General features: G+C 45.5%; 1 protein-coding gene across 1 annotated transcript in view; it reads right to left on the bottom strand.

The window, feature by feature from the left end:
• Positions 1-794: 794 nt before the first annotated feature.
• Positions 795-22098, bottom strand: part of LOC147459580 (uncharacterized) — a 48000-nt gene continuing 26696 nt past the window's right edge. The window contains exon 3 of the mRNA XM_086510818.1: positions 795-2655. Coding sequence (XP_086366944.1) covers positions 1323-2655 — 1333 coding nt within the window. The 3' untranslated portion in view covers positions 795-1322. The remainder of the gene's footprint in view (positions 2656-22098) is intronic.

Here is a 22098-nt window from a genome sequence, read left to right on the forward strand (position 1 = left end):
ACTACAATTTTGGAGCATCGAGTCACTCATCAGCCATACACATACTACATCACATGTAACTTTGGTCCCATAGGTCATATTTGACCTCCGAGGACGATAATAAAATCTATCTATCTCTCTCTCTCTCTCTCTCTCTCTCTCTCTCTCTCTCTCTCTCTCTCTCTCTCTCTCTCTCGCACACACACACACACACACACACACACACACACACACACACACTAACTGTAAATCTCACTAGAAAGAATGGTACAAAAAAGTAAACTGACTGGAAATACACACAATTTAAAAAGAGGAGTGCAGACACAACCTGCAAAAATGTCCAATCTTGATAGGGTTGGCGTTCACGAAGGACGAAGTCCTCATGTATTAATACTCAATTCTTAAACCTTGGCACTCCTTCCATGTCAAAGCGCTCTCAGAACCTCAAAACTACTGTTCATCACTATAGTTGAGATGGCTTTTCCATAACAGGAACGTTCTGCAAACATGGCGAATACGAGAAAATGGCAAGTAAACTTTGTGGCTCACCCCAACTTGTGCCCTGTATGGATCAAATAACTACCGCAACTTCTACCAACCTCTCATACACAACAAGAACAATGCAAATAAAAGCTAAATACCGTTACATGCAAGAAACGTCATCATTCCTGCATCATAATGGAGTGAAAATTTAGCAAGAAGGGGTCTACTAGTTCAGCACCACACCTTGGTAAGAAGCGAGCAAAGAACCATAAGAAAACTAAGCAATTTATACACAGTGGAAGAGAGCAATAAACCATAGGAGAAGTACGCAATTTCGAGAGAGTCTAATGATCGACAAATCAAATAATTACTTTACCATCTCTAATCACAACACAGTCTCACTTGAACATGTGCTTTTGCTTCTGGGGACTGCAGGAGATCATCACCTTCAATCTTAAAATGAGAAGGTGAATGCTGACACCGTATCTCAGCCCGTAAATAATAACATAAAAGAGGGCCATATACTGACACATAACTATCTCATGGGCACATAAGATACACTGTCGTTGACTCTAGATCAGTATCTGGAGTTCACACGCCATTGACCAAATTGTGGATGATGCATGCAGAATCCAATCACACTGTTGCGATGATAAATGTGCCCGTTTCATAGAAAAGCAGGCCTTCAAACATCAAGAACATAAGTATCTCATGGGCACATAAGATGCACATCGTTGACTCTAGATCAGTATCTGGAGTTGACACGCCATTGACCAAATTGTGAATGATGCAGGCAGAATCCAATCACACTGTTGCGATGATAAACTCGCCCGTTTCATAGAAAGGCGAGCCTTCAAACATCAAGAATCACGTCCTCCATAGAGCCGCTCTGGCTTTACACCTGCACCCAGCATATCGTTATTGCACTCATCCTTTTGAAAAGAACCATGATCTCCAACACCTAGAAAGTCCAATGTCATTCTGTTCATTTCTACTCTTTGAGACCCTTCGAGCTCAGCACATGTGATATTATTTTGACTTTTACGCCTAGAACCTTCATGTATACGGTCAGAATGCCCCACTGTTTCACAATGCTTGTTGCCATCAAGCAAGAAAACACCTGTCATGCATGAAGAAGAGGAAGATGGAGCAAGTGAAGCTCCAGAAGGGTCCCTGAACTCTTGTGCACGTTCTTGCCCACCATATGAAGTTGAAGAAAAACATCCTGCTTTCATCGCTCCAAATCCAGAACCAAAATGTGATTCAAGACCCTCAGTTGCTGGCTGCATACTCAAAGAGTGCCAAGAGCTTGATGGTGAGCTCGTTACTCCTGTCCATGAATCATGCTGTCTTGACTCTCCTGGGGACGCTGAGCCTGTATGTCCCAGATTCCGAAACAAGAATGAGTTGCTTTTTGTTACACCCATAATGGCAGCTTTTTGCAGCAACGTTGTAGCAGGCAGTTGAGCACTTCCTGTGTGTTGTCGCTGATGTTTTGGCATGAAAAGACCATTACTGGAATAGGTTGAATTGGCAAACTGGGAAATCCCCGACGTTTCAGTTACAGGACTGATTCCCAAAAATAATTGAGCATCACCAATCCTGCTGTGCACCTCCTTTCCACATTCCTGCAAATCTGAATCACCATTTGCTGCTGCTAGCATGCTTGTAAAAATGCCAGCACTCGCCAAAGGCGGGGGCCATCGAATTTTATCTTCCCTCCCTGGATGGACATCCACCAGCTTGTTCATCTGATCGGACAAGGGTGCAACTACAGTTCGCGATGATAAGGAGCCAATGAGCTCTGAAGGACGAGGAGGACCAGGTCCAAGACCTGTACCCAAGGACAGTGCTAAACCTGGACCTATCATTGGATTGCTTGGCATCAGTGCCAGCCCACCTTGCAAACCTTTAAGTCCCCTGCACTCACTGACTTCCGAGTTGACCTCCAAGGAGTCTCTACTACCAAGAGGCTCCAAGATCTCAGAACTGGGTCTTTCACTGGTGGCTTGTTGTCGAAAGGATGAAGGTGAGGCCTCCATGGCACTTGACAGCTCCCTAGCTGGGCTTCTTATAGCATTCCCACCTGTATCAGATGATTGCTGGGCTTTGACCGGCCTGTGTGCAGACACCTTTGCATTCTCTTGAGCCAAAGCATCACAAAAAGCTCGATGTGTGATGAAACTGTCCCTCCTGCTTCATACAATCTCTCTCTCTCTCTCTCTCTCTCTCTCTCTCTCTCTCTCTCTCTCTCTCTCTCTCTCTCTCTCTCTCTCTCTCTCTCTCTATAGCCTTTTGGATACTGATGTATATGTATATGATGCCTCGTTGTGGAGGGCGTATGTGGGGCGGTTGCGGCCGGTCTACCTTCGTGCGCTGCGCACAGAAAACTGTGCTTACCTTCTTTTTGCTGCACATCGGAGAGGTCGCTCTCTACCGAACGTGGGTGAGAAGTAGCACGTCGCATGCACATGCAACCCGCTTTTCCCCTTTCCCAAAAAAAGCTCAGATACCAATGAAAGGGCGGTGGTAATGCATGTGCTAGTCTCCACCCAACCGTGCTATCTTATAGCCTCCCCCTATCATACACATTGTCCGGCCGTGCCGGTGGCCTTGCCCATAGGACCCATGTCCTTACATTGGACTTACTAATTAAAGCCTTCTTACCGACTAGAAAAAGACTGTTTTTAGGATTCCAAGGGCCTTAAGTAACCAAATTGGGGGCTGTAAAGCACGACACATCCCTCCAACCAAGACGCTCGTTTTGAGCTATCACATGCCAATTTCGTGGCTCGACTGTTAGAGAGCTCCATTGTATCAACTCACCCTTTGTATTCCCTTTGTATCAACTTCCCCCACCCCACCCCTACCCACTATTTACTTTTCAGTTCTTTGTACTTTTTGTACCGAGACTTGGTATTAGATTCACCACATGTAACCGTTTGGTCTCATAGGTCATTTTGGGCCTTTGAAGACGTTAATATTACATTTTCTCTCTCTCTCTCTCTCTCTCTCTCTCTCTCTCTCTCTCTCTCTCAGGACGGCTTTGTGACGAGACCCCGATACATGGACACCCACTTGTCTCATGGGATTCGATGTGCTATTGGCCAGATACACACATCTTCATGACGGAGGACAGCTTTGTGACGAGATCCAGATACATGGACACCCACTTGTCTCCTGGGATTCGATGTGCTATTGGCCAGATACACACATCTTCACGCCAGCTTCGGGTCAAGACTCGGAGATACAAGGGAGTACTAGCAGAGACCAGGACATGCCCCCTGCGTCACATGGAGCCTGAGACAGAGTAGCACTACACATGCCACTGCCCAGTCTACTATGAGATACGAGGCCGCTTCCCTTGCTTGTTCAGAGAGGGCTTTGGACCACTCTCCAGAGTCATGGGATACGAGGACCAGAGATACTTGGGTTTGTTTCTGCTCGAGCTGCGCAGACACAGAGAGAGCCTGATGAGAGGAGAGACTAGCCAGTCTCAGAGACGGATCACGGACTTCTTTAGAGCAGACATTGGGCAACCAGAGGAGCTACTACCACAGCAAAGCCCACATTTCCCTCATACCAGAGGCATGTTGATCGACCGAGCGGCCGAACTAGGGAGATCTAAATGCCCCAGATTGTGGAGGACTACAGAGCATCGAAGGAAGCTGTACTTCGGATCACTTTGGCCCAACATGCACGACGCCCAGTCAAACTACTGACCATGGAGGAGATTGATGAGATTTGCCAACGACCGATGCTAGATCTCCTGTGATTTAACTCTTTCTGCGGATACACCCACATTGTGTTGTATTAGCTCCCCGTTTGCTTCACAAACCTGCCCCTCACTCATATCCTACACAATCCCAGCTAGCTGCTTAGTTCACATCTAGCAGCTTCGTATTCCAAAGTATTTTTTATTTTGTTACTCAGACTATGTATCAGATCCACCAGATTGTAACTTTATGGTCTCATAGATTACTTTGGCCTTTTGAAGACATTAATATGACATTTCATTTCATATCTCTCTCTCTCTCTCTCTCTCTCTCTCTCTCTCTCTCTCTCTCTCTCTCTCCACACATACCCGATACAGTTTTACTTCGGGGATTGATTCTGTCTACATTGATGGTATCTACATACAGTTATGTACCGAGGATTCGAAGAGACCTCTAGGGGATATCACATATATTTTGACAAAGACGCTGCAGGATGCACCAGCAGAGGCATACCCACAAATTGGGCCTAGGCAACGACGACATTCTGGGAGCATACCCCAGAATAGCTAGTATGATGAGTGCAGAGAGATCAGAGCCCGACTTCAAAGGGAGGTACTCCTAGGAGTCATTACTCACAAGCAGTCACGGATTGCTTCTGGGCGTTTGGTACGATGGAAGAAGAGGGCGTTTCTAGCTCGATAGAGCAGGATTTATGTCAATTGTTTTTGAGCCAGGATTCACACAAGGCATGGCGACTCTTCCATGAACACTCTCCCCCACCAGTCTCTACACAGTCTCGAGGCAACCACCTCTTCTAGATCCCCAAAGCCATGCCCACACATATGTGCTTTCTTTACCGTGGAGATGGTAAAGAAAGCCATTGACAAGATGAAGGCCAAGAGAGCATACGATCAAGATGGCTTGGTAGCATAGCATTTTATACATGCCAGAGATCTGCTTGCAGAGATTCTAGCAGTCATGTTCAACCGTGCCATGTGTGAGGCCCTACCAAATACTTGGAGTTTTTCCACTATCGTACATATCTTCAAGTCAGGGGATCCTATGGAGCTTGGGAACTACCGCACTATCATGATTGGACACACATTGGCACGGTTGTACACATCCATCCTTGAGCAACAGTTAAGTAGATGGGCAGAGAGAGGATGTACGCGTAGTAGGACAAGCGGATTTCAAGAGAGGCTTCTCTACTCTTGATCATATTCTGACACTCGGAGCCATTATTGAGGAGGGGAGATCACGTGAGTGTTGCTTTGTAGATTTCCGCAAAGCCTTCTATACAGTGCCCAGAGCTAGATTGATACGCAGACTGCAGGAGATGGGGGTACCCAAAGAGTTGATTTGGGGGATCATGGCTCTATACAAGTCAATAGTGGGGTATGCACACAATCCAAGAGGAGATTTCTGATTTGGTTCACTCCACTATTGGGGTGAAACAAGGCTCCCCACTATCTCCTACACTATTTAGTATGTATGTGGATGAGGCTGCTAGCTACATTGAGAGGGATGGTGATAGAGGAGCGCAATTGGCAGGGACATAAATCCCACTATTGTTATATGCTGATGATATTGTGTTGATTTTTGACTTCTTGGAGGGGATGCAACGTCATTTAGATGCTTTGCACACATTTGCCCATGATAGTGGACTGTCTATTATCTTGGGGAAAACCAAGGTTATGGTGTTTAACACCACACCACAGCTGGTCAGGAGTTTCATATGGCCAAGAGACGGTGGAGTATACACATGCATACACCTATCTTGGGGTAGTCTTCAGTGGACCGGTGTTTTCATTGAGGAGAGCAATAGAAACTAGATTGACGAGAGCTTATGCAGCCTTGGGAGGATTGGAGAAGATGCGTTCAAAGGTTTAATTTCAAGAACCTCGAACAAAGTTGTGGCTTTTCAACACTCTAGTAGCTTCAGCTATGCTTTATGGGGTTCAGATTTGGGGACCCTCGGTGGACCACCATGGCAGATGTGGTAGCATTGATGGATGGAGATGTATGGAGAGGCCTCTAGTCTCTATGATCTCTCGGATGATTCGGGCTAAGGCCTCAGTGTCACATGAGATTATTCGAGCCGAGCTAGCCCCCTCCCCCTCGTGGTTGAGACCCTTACTAGATCAGTATCCTTCATGCATAATTTATGGGACCTCCCCAGATACAGATATGCTCGGCTAGCCCTCGAGTCATCTCAACAGCTAGCACTACAGGGGGACACACCATGCTGGTATGAACAGATGACTTCATGGTTTCATTCACATGGCTTTAGCATGGATAGACTGCCTCCGTTCTAGTACTCCTTGGATGTACCTTCCCTATCTCTCACACGGACAGAGACCACTAGACTCATACATCAGGATTTGATTCTGCTAGATACCAGGAGCACACGGATACAGCCGTCTTCTCCAACTAATAGAAGATGGATATGTGATCAGACAGGCCTATATGGACACTCATTTATCCAATGGGATACGATGTGCTATTGGTCAGATACGCACATCATCACATCAGCTAGAGATTGAGACTGGTAAATTTAGGAGAGTACCAACAGAGGCTAGGATATGCCGGTTGTGTCATATAGAGCCAGAGACAGTTACATTACATTTGTCATTGTCCGATATACTATGAGATACGATGTCACATGCGCACTTCACTTGCGCCACATAGACATGCTTCTGCCATAGTCTAGCGTCAATCTTAATGTAGGACCTAGCTTGGCACCTTGTGAGCCTCTAGCAGTGTCACGTGACACATCCAACCCTATGTGTCCGTGGACAAGCTCCAGCATGAACAGGGTTCAGTCAATCCAGTCAGTCTAGATTTAGCAGTGATCTGGCACTTTTGTGAGTCTGTTCGCAGACCGTGCATGTCCAGACACTTAGTGTAGATGCATATCCTCTGGTTGCACACAGCATGACCATCAGATTCCCATCATAATCCATTAGAATCCTTCAGGGGAATTTTCCAGTGCATTTAAGCCTATTTTCCCTATTTTTGACATTTGTCACTTATTATTTTTAAGTGACTTTTGTTGGAAAGTAGGTAGGGCAAATTGAGTATGTTTGTATATAAGCAAACCTAGACTAGCACTAATTGGCAGAAGAGGCAGAAGGAGCATTCGCTCAACAGGCAACTTCTCAGCAGAACCCCCAAGCCCTAGCGTTTTTGCTCCACAGCAACCACCTAACATTTTTGGACCAGATCAGCCAGCGTTTTTGCTTTTGCAGATCCCTAGCGACAGAAGACTCAACAAGAAGCCTAGCGTTTTGCATTTGCAGAACAAACGGCGGCAGATTGCAGATTTTCATCACCCAGCGTTTTGCAGATTCACCGCAACGGAACATCAAGAATCATCAGCGTTTTCAGTTTTCAGCCTTAGCACTCACAGAAGAACCCCCCGAACCTCGCAGATCTCACCTTCCCGCAGCAATTCCTCGCCGCACGATCAGTTTCCGCAAGGTTTACAGTTTCAGCCCGGAAAACACAGATTTCAGTATCTGCGTTTTCAGCGTGTCGTCGTTGCATCATCGTCATCGACATAAGAGTCAGAATTCAGCAGATAAAGATTTGCAGATTTCAGCCATTAGCATTATCAGATTTCAGCCCGTCTCGTCGTCGTCCTCATCGTCGTCGACATCGTCAGCAAGTCCAAGCATTGTAGAGATTTGTGCAATCATAAGTAGACCGCTCTCGCCATAGAGAGTGGGGCCTTCGGAGGAGGGTTTTACAACGTCTCTAGTGTCGTATTCTCTTCTCTATCTCTCCATCTCATGCACTTCCATTCACTTTGTTTGTGTCCATTGCACTCTCTCATTAAGAACGGAAGGCTCTCCCTTCCATAAGTAAAAAGAACCTTGAGCACAGTTCGGAGCACTCATCTTGAGCAAAGCACAAACATTCATTCTGCTGCACCTTACAAGCAAGACGTGCATGCCCAGGCTGATCACCTTCTCTTGCACAGTACAGTCATTTCAACATCAACATTTCCAGAGCGTAGAACCCCTTTTTCCAAAGTACAAATTTTTCATTTATTTATTAATAAGTGACTTTTGTTGGAAAAGTAGGTAGGGAAAATTGGTAAAGAGCTATAAAAGGAACCCATTGGGCACTCAGTAGAAGCAGAGGAGGCAGCAAAAGGTGGTGCACCAAGTGTTGCACCCGGTAGATGGTCTCTCTCTCAGTTGTACCCAAGCAACACTAGCGTTTTTGGAGCAGATTTCAGCCATCAACGTATTTGCAACAGTACCATCCCTTTAGCCTCGTCACATCCCCGATTCCATTCCCAGTAGCAGATCCTCACCGGAAAGTCATCCATCGCGACAGATTTCAGTTTTCAGCCTTAGCGATTTCAACCTTGACGCCGTCGTCGTCGACACCCAATGTCAGGTGCAACGCACACAGAGCTCTAATACCAATGTCAGGTGCAACAGAAGAGAATAAGGACTTTGCTCGGATCTAGTACTCTGCACACAAACACAAGGGACACTTTATTTCACTTGAAAGAACTGAATTGAAATGAAAGAAAGAGAGAGAAAAGAGATGACAAAGGGATGTCGGGTACCAACCCTCAAGGGCTCCCTCGCTCTGTTGCCAAAGCGAGTACTTTCTTTATTCTTGCACAATGCTGATACAATGACTAAATGCTGAGATGCTGATGCTAATGGATACTGACGCTATTGATGCTGGTTACTGATATTGAGAGACTGCTGGGTCTATGTCGACGACGGGTACTGCTGGTCTACGTCGAAGACAATGATGTCGACGACGACGACCGTCATGGACACGACGATGTCGCCGTGACGACGATGACGACGCGACGCTAGTATTGAGAGACTGCTGGGTCTATGTCGACGACGGGTACTGCTGGTCTACGTCGAAGACAATGATGTCGACGACGACGACCGTCATGGACACGACGATGTCGCCGTGACGACGATGACGACGATGACGACGCGACGCTAGGGCTGAAATCTGAAAACACTAGGGCTGAAAACTGAGATTGCTAGGAATTTGTTGCCATCGTGTATTGTGCCGATGACGACGATTGCTCTTCTAAGGGCTGAAAACTAAAAACGTTGGCTGATTTGTAAGGCTAGAACTGGCGTTGATGTAAGGGCAGAAAATGTGGTACTGTGTCGTGGCGATGACAATGACGACCATAGGACTATGACGATGACCACGATGGGTCGTCGTCAAGTTCGCGACCTGCGATGACGATGTCGGTGTCGACGACGACGGCATCAAGGCTGAAAAACGCTAAGGCTAAAAACTAAAATCTGTCGCGATGGATGGCTTTCCGACGAGGATCTACTGCCGGGAATGGAAACAAGGATGCGACGAGGCTAAAGGGATGGTACTGTTGCAAAAACGCTGATGGCTAAAATCTACTCCAAAAACGCTAGTGTTGTTGGGGTACTGCTGAGAGAGAGACCACCGACCGGATGCAACACTTGGTGCACCACCTTTTGCTGCCTCTACTGAGTGCCCAATGGGTTGCTTTTATAGCTCTTTAGTAATTTGCCCTGCCTACTTTTCCAACAAAAGTCACTTATTAATAAATAAGTGGAAAATGTGTACTTTGAAAAAAAGGGTTCTATGCTCTGAAAAATGCTCATGCTGAAATAATTGTATTATGCAAGAGAGGGTATGCAACTATGAACGGCCTGGGCATGCACATCCTGCTAGAGGCTCACAAGGTGCCAGGCTAGGTCCTACGCTAAGATTGACGCTAGACTATGGCAGAAGCATGTCCACGTGGCGCAAGTGAAGTGCACACGAGACATCCCCCCTATTAAAAGTGAGGCTGCCAAACTTCTATCTGTACTTTTGATGCTGACCAATGAATGCTTCTGATGCTATGGATGCATCACCAATGAAAATTCCTCCAAACAGATGGATACTACGGATGTAGGTACTACTCAGATGTAAACACCGACCGACCATACGAGTTACTAGGTAACCTTACTACTATCGCAAAATACCAACCTTCGTGCTGACTCTGCCTACAAGCAAGCACTACCACCCGAATAATCCTGTCGTGAAAACATTGCGGGTGAAGATGAAAGGTAAGGGTGCTCAGAGAAAAATCCAAGGGTTTCTTGTCGACAGAAGTGGATGCACACTACATGCGAATGCAAATGCAGAAGAGGTTAGGGATCCTTTCTCCAACTCCTTCCATATCGGCATAAGACGCTAGTAGATCTTGGTACTCAAGATCTGGGTTCTCGAGTATCCGATGTCGATCTTCCTTCAAAGACATGGCAATGAAGATGGGATTTGGTAAGTCCATGTCGAGACTCAAAGATTCTTCAATAAAAAAAATTTGGAAGAGGTTCTTTGGGTTCTTGGGTTCTTGATGGTTCTTCTTGGGTTCTTGGGGTTCTTGGTACTTGAGGTTCTTCGTACTTGATGATTCTTCCCTTGAGTTCGCGAAGCCGAAGCACACACAGAGCTCTGATAACAATGTCAAGTGCAACTGAAGAGAATAAGGATTTTGCTCGGATCTAGTACTTCGCACACAAACACAAGGGACACTTTACTTCACTTGAAAGAACTGGACTAAACTGAAAGAAAGAGAGAGAAAAGAGACGACACAAGGATGTGGGGTCCCGACCCTCAAGGGCCCCCTTGCTCTCTTGCCAAAGCAAGTACTTTCTTTATTCTTACACAATGCTGATACAATGACTAAAAGTTGAGATGTTGATGCTAATGGATACTAACACTATTGATGTTGATTACTGGTACTGCGGTACTGTTGGGTCTATGTCAACGAAGAGTACTGCTGGTCTATGTCGAAGACGATGATGTTGACGACGAGGACGATCGTCACGGCCACGATTATGTCGCTGTGACGAAGCGAGGCTAGGGCTGAAATCTGAAAATGCTAGGGCTGAAAACTGAGATCGCTGGGAATCTGCTGCAATCGGGTACTGTGCAGATGACGCCGACGATGACAACAACGACTGTTGTTCTAAGGGCTGAAAACTGAAACGCTGGTTGATCTGTAAGGTTGAGAACTGGCATTGATGAAAGGGCTGAAAATGTGGTACTGTGTCGTAACGATGTTGACAACGACGATGGTGTCAACGACGACGGCATCAAGGCTAAAAAACGCTAAGGCTGAAAACTGAAATCTATCGCGATGGATGGCTTTCCGGCGAGGACCTGCTGTCGGGAATGGAATCGGGGATGCAACGAGGCTAAAGGGATGGTACTGTTGCAAAAACGTCGATGGCTGAAATCTGCTCCAAAAACGCTAGTGCTCTTGGGGTACTGCTAAGAGAGAGACCACCTACTGGGTGCAACACTTGGTGCCCTCTGCCTCTATTGAGTGCCCAATGGGTTTCTTTTATAGATCTTTAGCAATTTACCCTACCTACTTTTCCAACAAAAGTCACTTATTGATAAATAAGTGAAAAATGTGTACTTTGGAAAAAAGGGCTCTATGCTCTTGGAAAATGCTCATGCTGAAATGATTGTACTGTGCAAGAGAGGGTATGCAACTATGACCAGCCTGGGCATGTACGTCCTGCTAGAGGCTCACAAGGTGCCAAGCTAGGTCTTACGCTAAGACTGACGCCAGACTATGGCAGAAGCATGTCCACGTGGCGCAAGTGAAGTGCACACGTGACATACAAGGCCGCTTTCACTGTCTATTCAGAGAGAGCTTTGGACCATTGGCTAGAGTCATGAGATATCAGGATCAGAGATACCTCGGGTTGTTTTTGCTAGAGCTACGCAGACACAGGGAGAGTCTCTTGAGGAGATCAAGCAATGGGAGTGTCACAAGACAGGTAGCACGTGCCAACGGAAAAGAACAGACTTTTAGCACTTCAATAACAACTGAACTGAAAGAGAGAGAGAGAGAGAGAGAGACGACACGCGACACGGAGTGGCGAAATTCCACCCCAGAGAGTATTGGCCCCAAACCTTGCGCCCCTTTCGGTATTTCTTTATATTGCATCATCAAAGTACAAGCCGGTACTCCATCCTCTACACCTTCGTCTAGAAGCATGCCCGAGAATGAGCTCATGGCCTCATATTTAAAGGCCCTAGGCCCAAAAGCAGTTTACATGAAAAGCCTTCAAACTCAGAAGCATTTGGTCTAAAAGCAATGCCCAAAAGCTGCCAGCGTGATTTACGGAAATCCGTACAACTGCCACATCAGCAATGCAAATCGTGGAAATCCATACAGGCTGCCACGTCAGCATGTCAACGCAATTTTCGGGTTGTCCGTACAGCTGCCACATCATCGGTTTCTCCACTATCTTTTTGTGTGTGTGTGTGTGAAGGTCCAACTTTATTTTAATTCCTTTATCACTTGGGCCCCATCGGACGGGGTCCCATAAGTTGGTAGGACTTCTTCTTCTGCTGTTGCTTGTTCTTAGGGTTTAGGCCCTGGCCGGTGATCTAAAGGTTGGCTCTGCTCTTCAATGACTTGACACGTCACCAGTTTGTGACAGGGAGACATTCACAGAGGGAGATTAGTAACTTCTTTAGAGCAAGGACTAAGCAGCCAGATGAGCATGCCTCATAATAGACTTCAAAGAGCACTTATACCAGAGGTATTTTAGTTGACAAAGCGATTGAGCTCAAGAGAGCTAGACGCCCACAACTACGAGGGCGACCATGACATCGACGGAGGCTCCATCAGAGGATCAGGACTATTCTAGCACGACATGGGAGACGCCCAATACGACTGTTTACAGAGGTGGACATTGACGAAGCTCATTAGTGACCGATGTAGTACTTTCTCAGACAATGCTCGATGCCACACATCCTCGGGCACTGATAATGAGGATGATGATTTTAGTCTTTACTTTCACTGCACTTTACTTTTGTACCTAGACATTGGATTAGATCCACCAAGTTGTATCAGTTTGGTCTCATAGGTCATTTTGGCCTTTTGAAGACGTTTAATATGACATTTCATTTCATCATCTCTCTCTCTCTCTCTCTCTCCCTCTCTCTCTCTCTCTCTCTCTCTCTCTCTCTCTCTCTCTCTCTCTCTCTCTCTCAAAGTGGAGCTTTGACCCTTCGCATTACATAAAAACCGACTATTGATCCATACACTAGAAATATGGGAAAAACCCTAATGAATGGACAATGAGAACCTGACGAAAAATCCCAGAACAACTACACAAAACATCCAGGGATAAAGATACTTTTACCAGGTGGTGAAGTGAAGCTATCTGGATAGTGATCAAGTCTACACAAATCTGCCCAAATCTTTGTCCACTTCGAGCGATGTAGAGAAAACCACCGAGTCCAATGCTATTTATCTGACTTATATAAAGCATCCGTTGTATAAGACTCCGATAGCTGCTCACAAAAGCTATGAAGCCCCTAGCCCGTGCCTCAAAAATCATACATCCATTCTAACATTTCCTGATGATGTACTCCAAAAAAGGATGCAGATCTACAGCACAATCAAACTGTAAGAGAGGCAGGGGGACCCACTCACTGTCCACCTCAAAGGCCAAGGGAAGGTACGATGATGCAGATATCTCTGACCAAACCAACTTCCGTAAGGCCTCTCTAAACTGGCTCTCAAATAAATCTCCAAATTGTCTGATACCCATAAAGTAATTGGCCTCTTACCATTGTCTGCTCCTATACGGTATCATAGATAGCCTCTTTTGACCAGGAGGAGTCATCGTGTAAAACCAATACTCTAAATCTAATCATGGGTGCTTCCTCTCAACCCAGAAGAATGTCACGTGTTTCTGATAACTGCAAGAAAAGCATATCGACACATAGTGGTCCACTCCTCAAAGAAACATCTCTATTATCTGTTGGGTTAAAAAATTTGCAAAAAAAGCATATCTATTATCTGTTGGGTTAAAGGCCTAAATAACCCCTTTTTGTACATTTTTATACTTTGTCCAGGTTCATATTGAACCTGGACACATTTTTTAAAAGTCACTTATAATAAAAGTGAGAAAACCAAAAACTCACTTATTGAGTTTTCCCCAAAAAACGTGAGCTCTCTCTCTCTCCCTCTTTGTTCTGCTAGCGCTTCCTCTCTTGCTGGCTTTCGCCACCCCTCTCTGCACACACACTGCACTTCCTCGCGTGCTCTTTCACTTGCACACACCGCCGCGCGCTCAACAACTGGTATCAGAGCCAGATTAGGGTTTCAGAAGCTTTGCGCAGGTGGCTGGATAGCAGGCAAAAGGCTTCTCTCGCGTCAAATTTCCGCTTTCATCGCGAAGCTCCTTGCTTCCGGTGTCACCTAGGGTGATTAGGGTTCCCAAAACAGCCTAAAACGGGTTGAAATTAGGTCAAAACAAGTAAAAACCAGAAAATTACAGGTCAAAACAGCAAAACGCAAGTGTTCTAAATCGATTCCCGTGAATGCCCCTTGCTTTTCCCACTCAAAACAGGACCATTTGATGCAAATTGATGCGCCAAAGCAGTAAATTTGCAGAAAATTCAGCATTGGATTGTTTTTATGTACACAAATTGAGGTTTATGTACGCCTTTTGTGGGTTTATGCAAGTACGCATTGGGGATACTTGTTAATTGCTGAAATTTTCAGCACATTGTATGCAACGTGCGGTACATTGTGATCACTGAAAATTTTCAGATTTTGTGTAGACACTTTTTGCTGCATTTTTATCCGTGCAAATGGCCTCTACTTCCTCGTCGTCTGATGCCAAGAGCTTGATGGAAATCAAGCGATTTGACGGTACAGGTTTCGACCTATGGCAGGACAAGATGCAAGGGATTTTGTTCCTCAAGGATTGTGAGGACGTCCTTTTGGCTGTAAAGCCTGTGGATATGTCGGATGAGGATTGGGCCAAGCTTAACAAGAGGGCAAAGGCCTATATCAAAATGGCTGTGACCGATGACATTCTGGTGTACATAAAGGGCTTGGACACTGCACATGCAATTTGGCATAAGTTGAAGGCCACTTATGAGAATGCCACCCCTGTGAATCAGGTGCATTTGATGCACAAACTGGTGAACATGATGCTTGACGAAGCCAAGTCGGCTTCTGAGCACTTAAGTGCTTTCACCAGTGTTATGAGTCAGCTACAAGATACTGGGCTTCAACCTTTTGATGCCAAGTTGAAAGCCATATTTTTGTTGATGACTTTGCCAGACTCTTGGGAAACGCTTGTGGTTTCTTTGAGTAATAGCCCCAACCTCACATATGATGGAGTGCGAGGCTCCATCTTAAATGAGGAAATTAGACACAAGTATAGTGGTGGGGAAGGTGACAATTCTGCTTACAATGCGAGAGGCAGAAATCAGAAGCAAAATACAGGTACCAAGACTCAAAACAGGAGCAAAAGCAAGTCTAGGGATAAGGATGTGACTTGTTACAAGTGTGGCAGAAAAGGCCATAAGAAGCCAGATTGCAGGTATTTCAAGAAAGAGCAGGAAAGAAAGAAGGAATCACAAGAGAAGAAGAAGACAGAGGATAAGAAAGGGGAAAAATCAGCAGATACCTCCTCCAAGGATTCGGAGACTGTCAATGTATCCTCTAGTGTGGTTATCACAGAGTTATCCGACAGTGAGGAGATCTTGGTTGCAGCTTCATGCCCCTCAGATTTTGTTGTAGCAAATGCAGAAGACATGCTTATCTCACGTAGAGATGTCATTGATGCATTGCTAAGTGCAAATGATGGCCTTACACAGTCTTGGATAGTAGACTCGGGTGCCTCATTTCATGTGACTCCATCTGTGGAGTGTTTTCCTTCTTATCATGCAAGCAAGTATGGCAAGGTTTACCTTGGGGATAACCATGTTTGTGACATTGAAGGAAACAAAAACCAAGAGTTTATGCTTAAAGATGTAAGGTATGTACCAGGCATCAAGAAGAGTCTATTGTCTGTTGGCCAAATGGATGCACAGGGTTATACAACCATTTTTGCTGGGGGTTCATGGAAGTTGCTTAAGGGATCAATGCTCATTGTCAAGGGATGCAAGAGTGGTACATTGTACTATTTACATGGCAAAGCTTTGCCTGGCAAGTTTCTTGCAGTGGCCGAAGTTGCTTCTCATTTGGAGTTGTGGCACAAAAGACTTGGCCATATGAGCCAGAAGGGACTTGATGTGCTCTCCTCTTTAAAGAGGGTTGATGTAAAGGGCACCAAGTTAGATTTTTGTAATGACTGTTTGTATGGTAAACAAAAGAAGTCTTCTTATTATTCTGGTGTCTTGCGCAAAGCTAATGCTCTTGATTTAATTCACTCCGATGTATGTTCAATGCCTGTTAAGTCTTTTGGTGGTGCATTATACTTTGTTACATTCATTGTGATTACACTAGGAAAGACTGGGCATATTTATTAAAGAATAAGAGCGAGACATTTAATGCATTTAAGAGGTTTCATGCTTTTGTGACCACGCAAAAGGGTAGTAAGCTTAAATGTCCGAGATCTGACAATGGGGGGGAGTACACATCTACTGAATTTCAGCGTTATCGCGAAGAATATGGGATTAAAAGGGAGTTGACAGTCCCTTATAATCCATCTTCTAATGGTGTGGCTGAGAGGTATAACCGTACTTTATGTGAGAGAGTGCGTTGCATGTTGTCCACGGCTAACCTCCCTCATGGGTTTTGGGAAGAGGCTTTGAAAACTGCAGTTCATGTATGCAATCGCTCTCCTAACAGTACGCTAAAAAATGACATTCCAGAGGAGGTTTGGTCTGGCAAACCTGCCTCTTATGATCATTTGAGAGTGTTTGGCTGCGAGGCTTTTGTCCATGTTCGTAATGACTTGAGGACAAAGCTAGATGCCAAGTCCATCCAATGACTCTTCCTAGGTTATGGGGAAGAGGGTGAAATGGGCTACAGGATATGGTTGCCTCAGTTTAAGAGGGTAGTACGCAGCCGAGATGTAGTGTTCAATGAGGCTAAATTGCTGAAAAATGCTCCATCTTCTGAAATTGACAAGAAATCGGTCAAATTTCAGCCTCTTGCCACCTATTGATGTTGAAAAAGAGCCTCAGGATGCATTACCGCAAACTGAAATTGATAATCAGCCGGTTAACCTTGAGCCAGAAGAGGTAGGACATGATTTAGATGCTCCAAATGAGGATGGACAGCCACCTGTCATGGCTGAAAATGATTTTCAGCAGCATGAGCATGTTCAAAATGAGTTGCCTCCTGATGTAGAACCTGTGCCTGAGAATGTAGATCATTGGGTACGCAGGTCTAGTCGTGTCAAAAGGTTGATACAGCACTTTGACCCCTCTTTGCATCATGTTATGTTGACAAATGAGGGAGAGCCTCTTACATATAAAGAGGCAAAATCATGTGAGTTAAGCAGTAAGTGGGAGCTTGCGATGCAAGAGGAAATCAAATCTTTGCATGCAAACAATACTTGGGATCTTGTGCCATTGCCTAAAGGAAGAAAGGCTCTTCCTAACAAATGGGTTTACAAGGTCAAATGTGTTGATGGAAAGCCCAAGTTTAAAGGAAGGTTAGTTGCCAAAGGGTATGCACAAAAAGAGGGGATTGACTTTCAAGAGATCTTTTCTCCTGTTGTAAAGCTTACGACATTGCGTGTCCTTTTTGCTCTCGCTGCAGTGCTTGACTTAGAATTGAATCAAATGGATGTAAAAACAGCTTTTCTTCATGGTGACATTGATGAGATATCTACATGAAGCAACCTGAGGGTTTTGTTCCTGATAGAAAGGAACTTGTATGCAAACTAAGAAGGGCACTGTATGGTTTGAGGCAGTCGTCACGTCAGTGGTACAAAAAGTTTGATACTTTTATGTTGTCTCAAGGCTTTAAACGCAGCCATTCAGACCATTGTTTGTATACAAAGAAGGATAATGATGGAAGTGCTATAATCCTTGTGCTGTATGTAGATGATATGTTGATTGTTGGGAAGTATAAGTCTACCATTGATGCTCTTAAACGTCGGCTGAATTCAGCTTTTGCAATGAAGATTTAGGCGATGCTGAGCACATCTTGGGCATGAGAATCAAGAGAGATAGAAAGCTGAAATTGCTCTTCTTATCTCAAGAAAAGTACATTGCTAAAGTACTTGACAGGTTTAACATGGCTGAAGCTAAGTCACTTGGAGTACCTTTACCTCCACACACAAAACTTAGCAAAGCCGATTGCCCAAAGGATGACGTGGCAATGAATGTTATGAAGGGAATCCCTTATGCATCAGCTTGTGGTTCTCTTATGTATGCTATGGTTGCCACTCGTCCTGACATTGCCCATGCGGTGGGAGTTGTTAGTAGATACATGTCCAATCCCGGCAAGGCACATTGGGAAGCTGTGAAATGCATTCTAAGATACTTGTCAGGTACACAATCTAGGTGTATATGCTATGGCAAAAGTAACCTGAAGTTGCAGGGCTATTGTGATGCAGATATGGCAGGTGACTTGGATTAGTGGCTATGTGTTTGCTATTGTTGTTGGTGCTGTCTCTTGGTGTTCACGACTGCAGAAAATTGTGGCATTGAGTACTACTGAGGCTAGAATGCCATGTTTCATGCACGGACAAAGCACATTGATGTGCGATACCACTTCATACGACAGGTATTGGAGGATGGTCTAGTCACCTTGACTAAGATTCACACACAGGATAACCCTGCAGATGTTCTCACCAAGAGTCTTGCTAAGGCTCAACATGAGCATTGCATACAGCTGGTGGGAGTTGGTTAACTTAAAGGCGTCATTTATGCCTTTAAGTGGGAGGTTGTTGGGTTAAAGTCCTAAATAACCCCTTTTTGTACATTTTTATACTTTGTCCAGGTTCAATATGAACCTGCACACATTTTTTAAAGGTCGCTTATAATAAAAGTGGGAAAACCCAAAACTCACTTATTGAGTTTTCCCCAAAAAACGTGAGCTCTCTCTCTCTCTCTCTCTCTCTCTCTCTCTCTCTCTCTCTCTCTCTCTCTCTCTCCGTTCTGCTAGCGCTTCCTCTCCTGCTGGCTTTCGCCACCCCTCTCTGCACACACTGCACTTCCTCGCGTGCTCTTTCACTTGCACACATCGCCGCGCGCTCAACATTATCGACACGTAGTGGCCCACTCCTCCATTTGAAGATCTCTATGGACCAACCCCGAAGAATTGAGCTGGTAGGATCTCAGAAAGTGGGACATCTACTAGAGATGCGAAGCCTGCTGAATAGTCAAAATCCTCAACAAAATGCGAAGACTCACTACCCTCATGCTCCCCCTGAACAAGGCCTACTATGAGAGGCACCTGCAACTAAAGCTCCAAGAGATCCAAGGTCTGTTGGACTGGTCTATCCTAGGGCAATTCAGGCTGCTCTTGAGCTGCCATCAAAGCTGATCCTCCTCGATCTCTCTGTCCAACTACTCTAGTACCTCCTCTCAATCCTGGTCTGGTCACCTCTCCTCTAGAGGTCTGTCTGAGGGCTGCTCTGTCTCTGCCAACCTCACTACCCTTCTCTATACAAGGATAGGTTGTGCCTGAATCTGTCTTGTTAGGTGCAGCGGAATGAATGTTGTATTTTCTCAAGATTAGTGATCTTTATTGCTCAAGGTTCCTTTTAGTTCTTAGGGAAGGAGAGAGCCTTCCGTCTTGTAGAGTGTTGTGATCACGAACAAAGTGAGTGGATATTGTGCGTGCAAGTGAATGAGACTGAGAGAAGGAGAGAGAAGAGATACGACACCCGAGAGGTTGTAAAACCCTCCTCCGAAGGCCCCACTCTCGTCGGCGAGAGTGGTCTACTTTGATTGCACAAAGGTGTACAATGCGAATGCAATGGACTGATGCAATGGGACTATGCCGATGACGACGACGGCGACTTGACAGCTGAAATCTGAGATCTTCTAATCGCTGAATTTCGGGACTGTTTCGGTGGCTGAAAATGATTGTTTTGGCTGCGTTTTCTTTGGCTAAAGATGGGGGAACTTTTGCAACCGATCTGGGATGTATCTGCTAACTTGCTAAAGGCTGAAAATGCTGTGTATCTGCGGCAGGTTGGGGCTGAAAGTCAAAGCGCTGCAGCAAGGCAAAAACGCTAGCTTGGCTGAAATTGTTGATGTCAAAACGCTGATTCTGCTGATGCTTTGCAATCCCAAAAACGCTGGGCTTTGGGGGCTGCCTGAAGGGGTCACAAACGCCAGGAAATGGGCTGATCTGGCGATGGCTGATTCGGGACAAAAACGCCAAGAGGAGTGGGAGGTATGGCGATGAGGGGTCATGAGGGGGGGTACTGCTGAGAAGTTGCCTGTTGAGCGGGAAGCTCCTGCTGCCTCTTCTGCTAGAAAGTGTAAACTTTGGTTTGCTTATATATTAACTTAGCAAAACTGCCCTACCTACTTCTGTAGGAAAGTCACTTAAAAATAATAAGTGAAAATCCCAATAAATAGGAAAATAGGCTAAATGCACTGGAAAATTCCCCTAACTGATGCTAATGGATTCTTATGGGAATTCCGATGATCATGCTGTGTGCAACCGGAGGATATGCGTCTATGCTAAGTGACTGGGCATGCACGGTCTACGAATAGACTCACAAAAGTGCCAGATCACTGCTAATCTAACTTGATCGGACTGACTGAACCCTGCTGTGGTGTAGCTTGTCCACGGACACACAGGGTTGGGATGTGTCACGTGACATGTCTACCTCTCTGTCTTTGTCTCTGTGTCTGCTCTCCACTGTGCTGATGATGAGCACTCTGCTGTTGTTGCCTTTGTGCGGAGTCCTGCTGTTGTGCAAAACTCTGTTGAGGCTGTGAGGGTGGACGACTCCTCCGACTAGTCTCTCTATTGTCGCACTTTAAGGCAACCCCTCACCAAGTGTCCCTATCTTGTGACATCTGAGACACTCGTTCGGTCTACCCGTGACCACAGTCCTTTGTGAGTGCAGTACCCCTTTCCACTCAAAGCTGGAAAAACTGTGGAAGGGATAGTAGCCACCTTTATAGATAGCACAGATGTTTGGATCTGCATTGAGCGTACAAATGATATGCCAAAGATCGAACCCATTTGCCTCAACATGTCTGGCAACGCTGGCAACTCACGGAAAAATATTTTAATTGGGTACTTCGGAACCTGACATCTATCCTCAAAAGCAACTAAAGAAAAATCATCATACCACGGGTGCAAAAAAAACAATCTCTCTCTCTCTCTCTCTCTCTCTCTCTCTCTCTCTCTCTCTCTCTCTCTCTCTCTCTCTCTCTCTCTCTCTTTTTGGAAAAATCAGGGCTGTATATTACTGAGTACAATATAATCCCCAACGGATGCCAAAATAGCCTATCACGTGGGGTGTACAAGCTAAATGTAAGGGTGAGAGACACTATAGTGACAACTCAACTAGAACAATCTCATGGTGGTCTGTGTGATGAGTGGAGGAGAAACCACCGAGGGGGTGCATAATGCCATGTAATCTGTCAACCTGTAAGTGTGAAGAAGTGGAGATCGGGCCCAACACCGAAGGAAGTCAAATCGACGAGCCTCGGCTGCTCTAGATGTACCTGAGGAAGAATCCCACTGCCAAATGAGGGTGTGAATGATGTCCAGCCAAATGGCAGTGAGGGTATCCGGAAGGAGCTGTGGAGCCGCACTGAGAATGTGAAGACAACGAGCTCTCCAAACATTCCATAGTGCAATGCTAGTGATGACTGAAAAGATTTCATCACGTGTCTGAGGATCCCCCTGCCAAGCAATCTGTGGTAACATAGCCAAAGTCCCTCGCCGATAACCAGTCGAGGTAAGCATAAGAGCTGGATCTGTGTTTGAGCCCTCATAGAAAAGATGCGGTCCGGGAATCGGCATCAACCAGGAGACAGATCCCCAAGTGAGAAATCCATGCTGAACACCGGCTCTGCTAAGTAAAAAGCAAACTGCTAGCCACACTACGTGAGAAGACGAGCATGACCAAGGACAGTGTGCAGGTGACTCAAGTAGTCGTAAAGGACAGCGAGTACATAACGGATCATGACCCATAGT

The sequence above is a fragment of the Adiantum capillus-veneris genome, chromosome 4 (genome assembly GCF_014529385.1).
Source record: "Adiantum capillus-veneris isolate H3 chromosome 4, ASM1452938v2, whole genome shotgun sequence".
Classification (NCBI taxonomy): Eukaryota; Viridiplantae; Streptophyta; class Polypodiopsida; order Polypodiales; family Pteridaceae; genus Adiantum; species Adiantum capillus-veneris.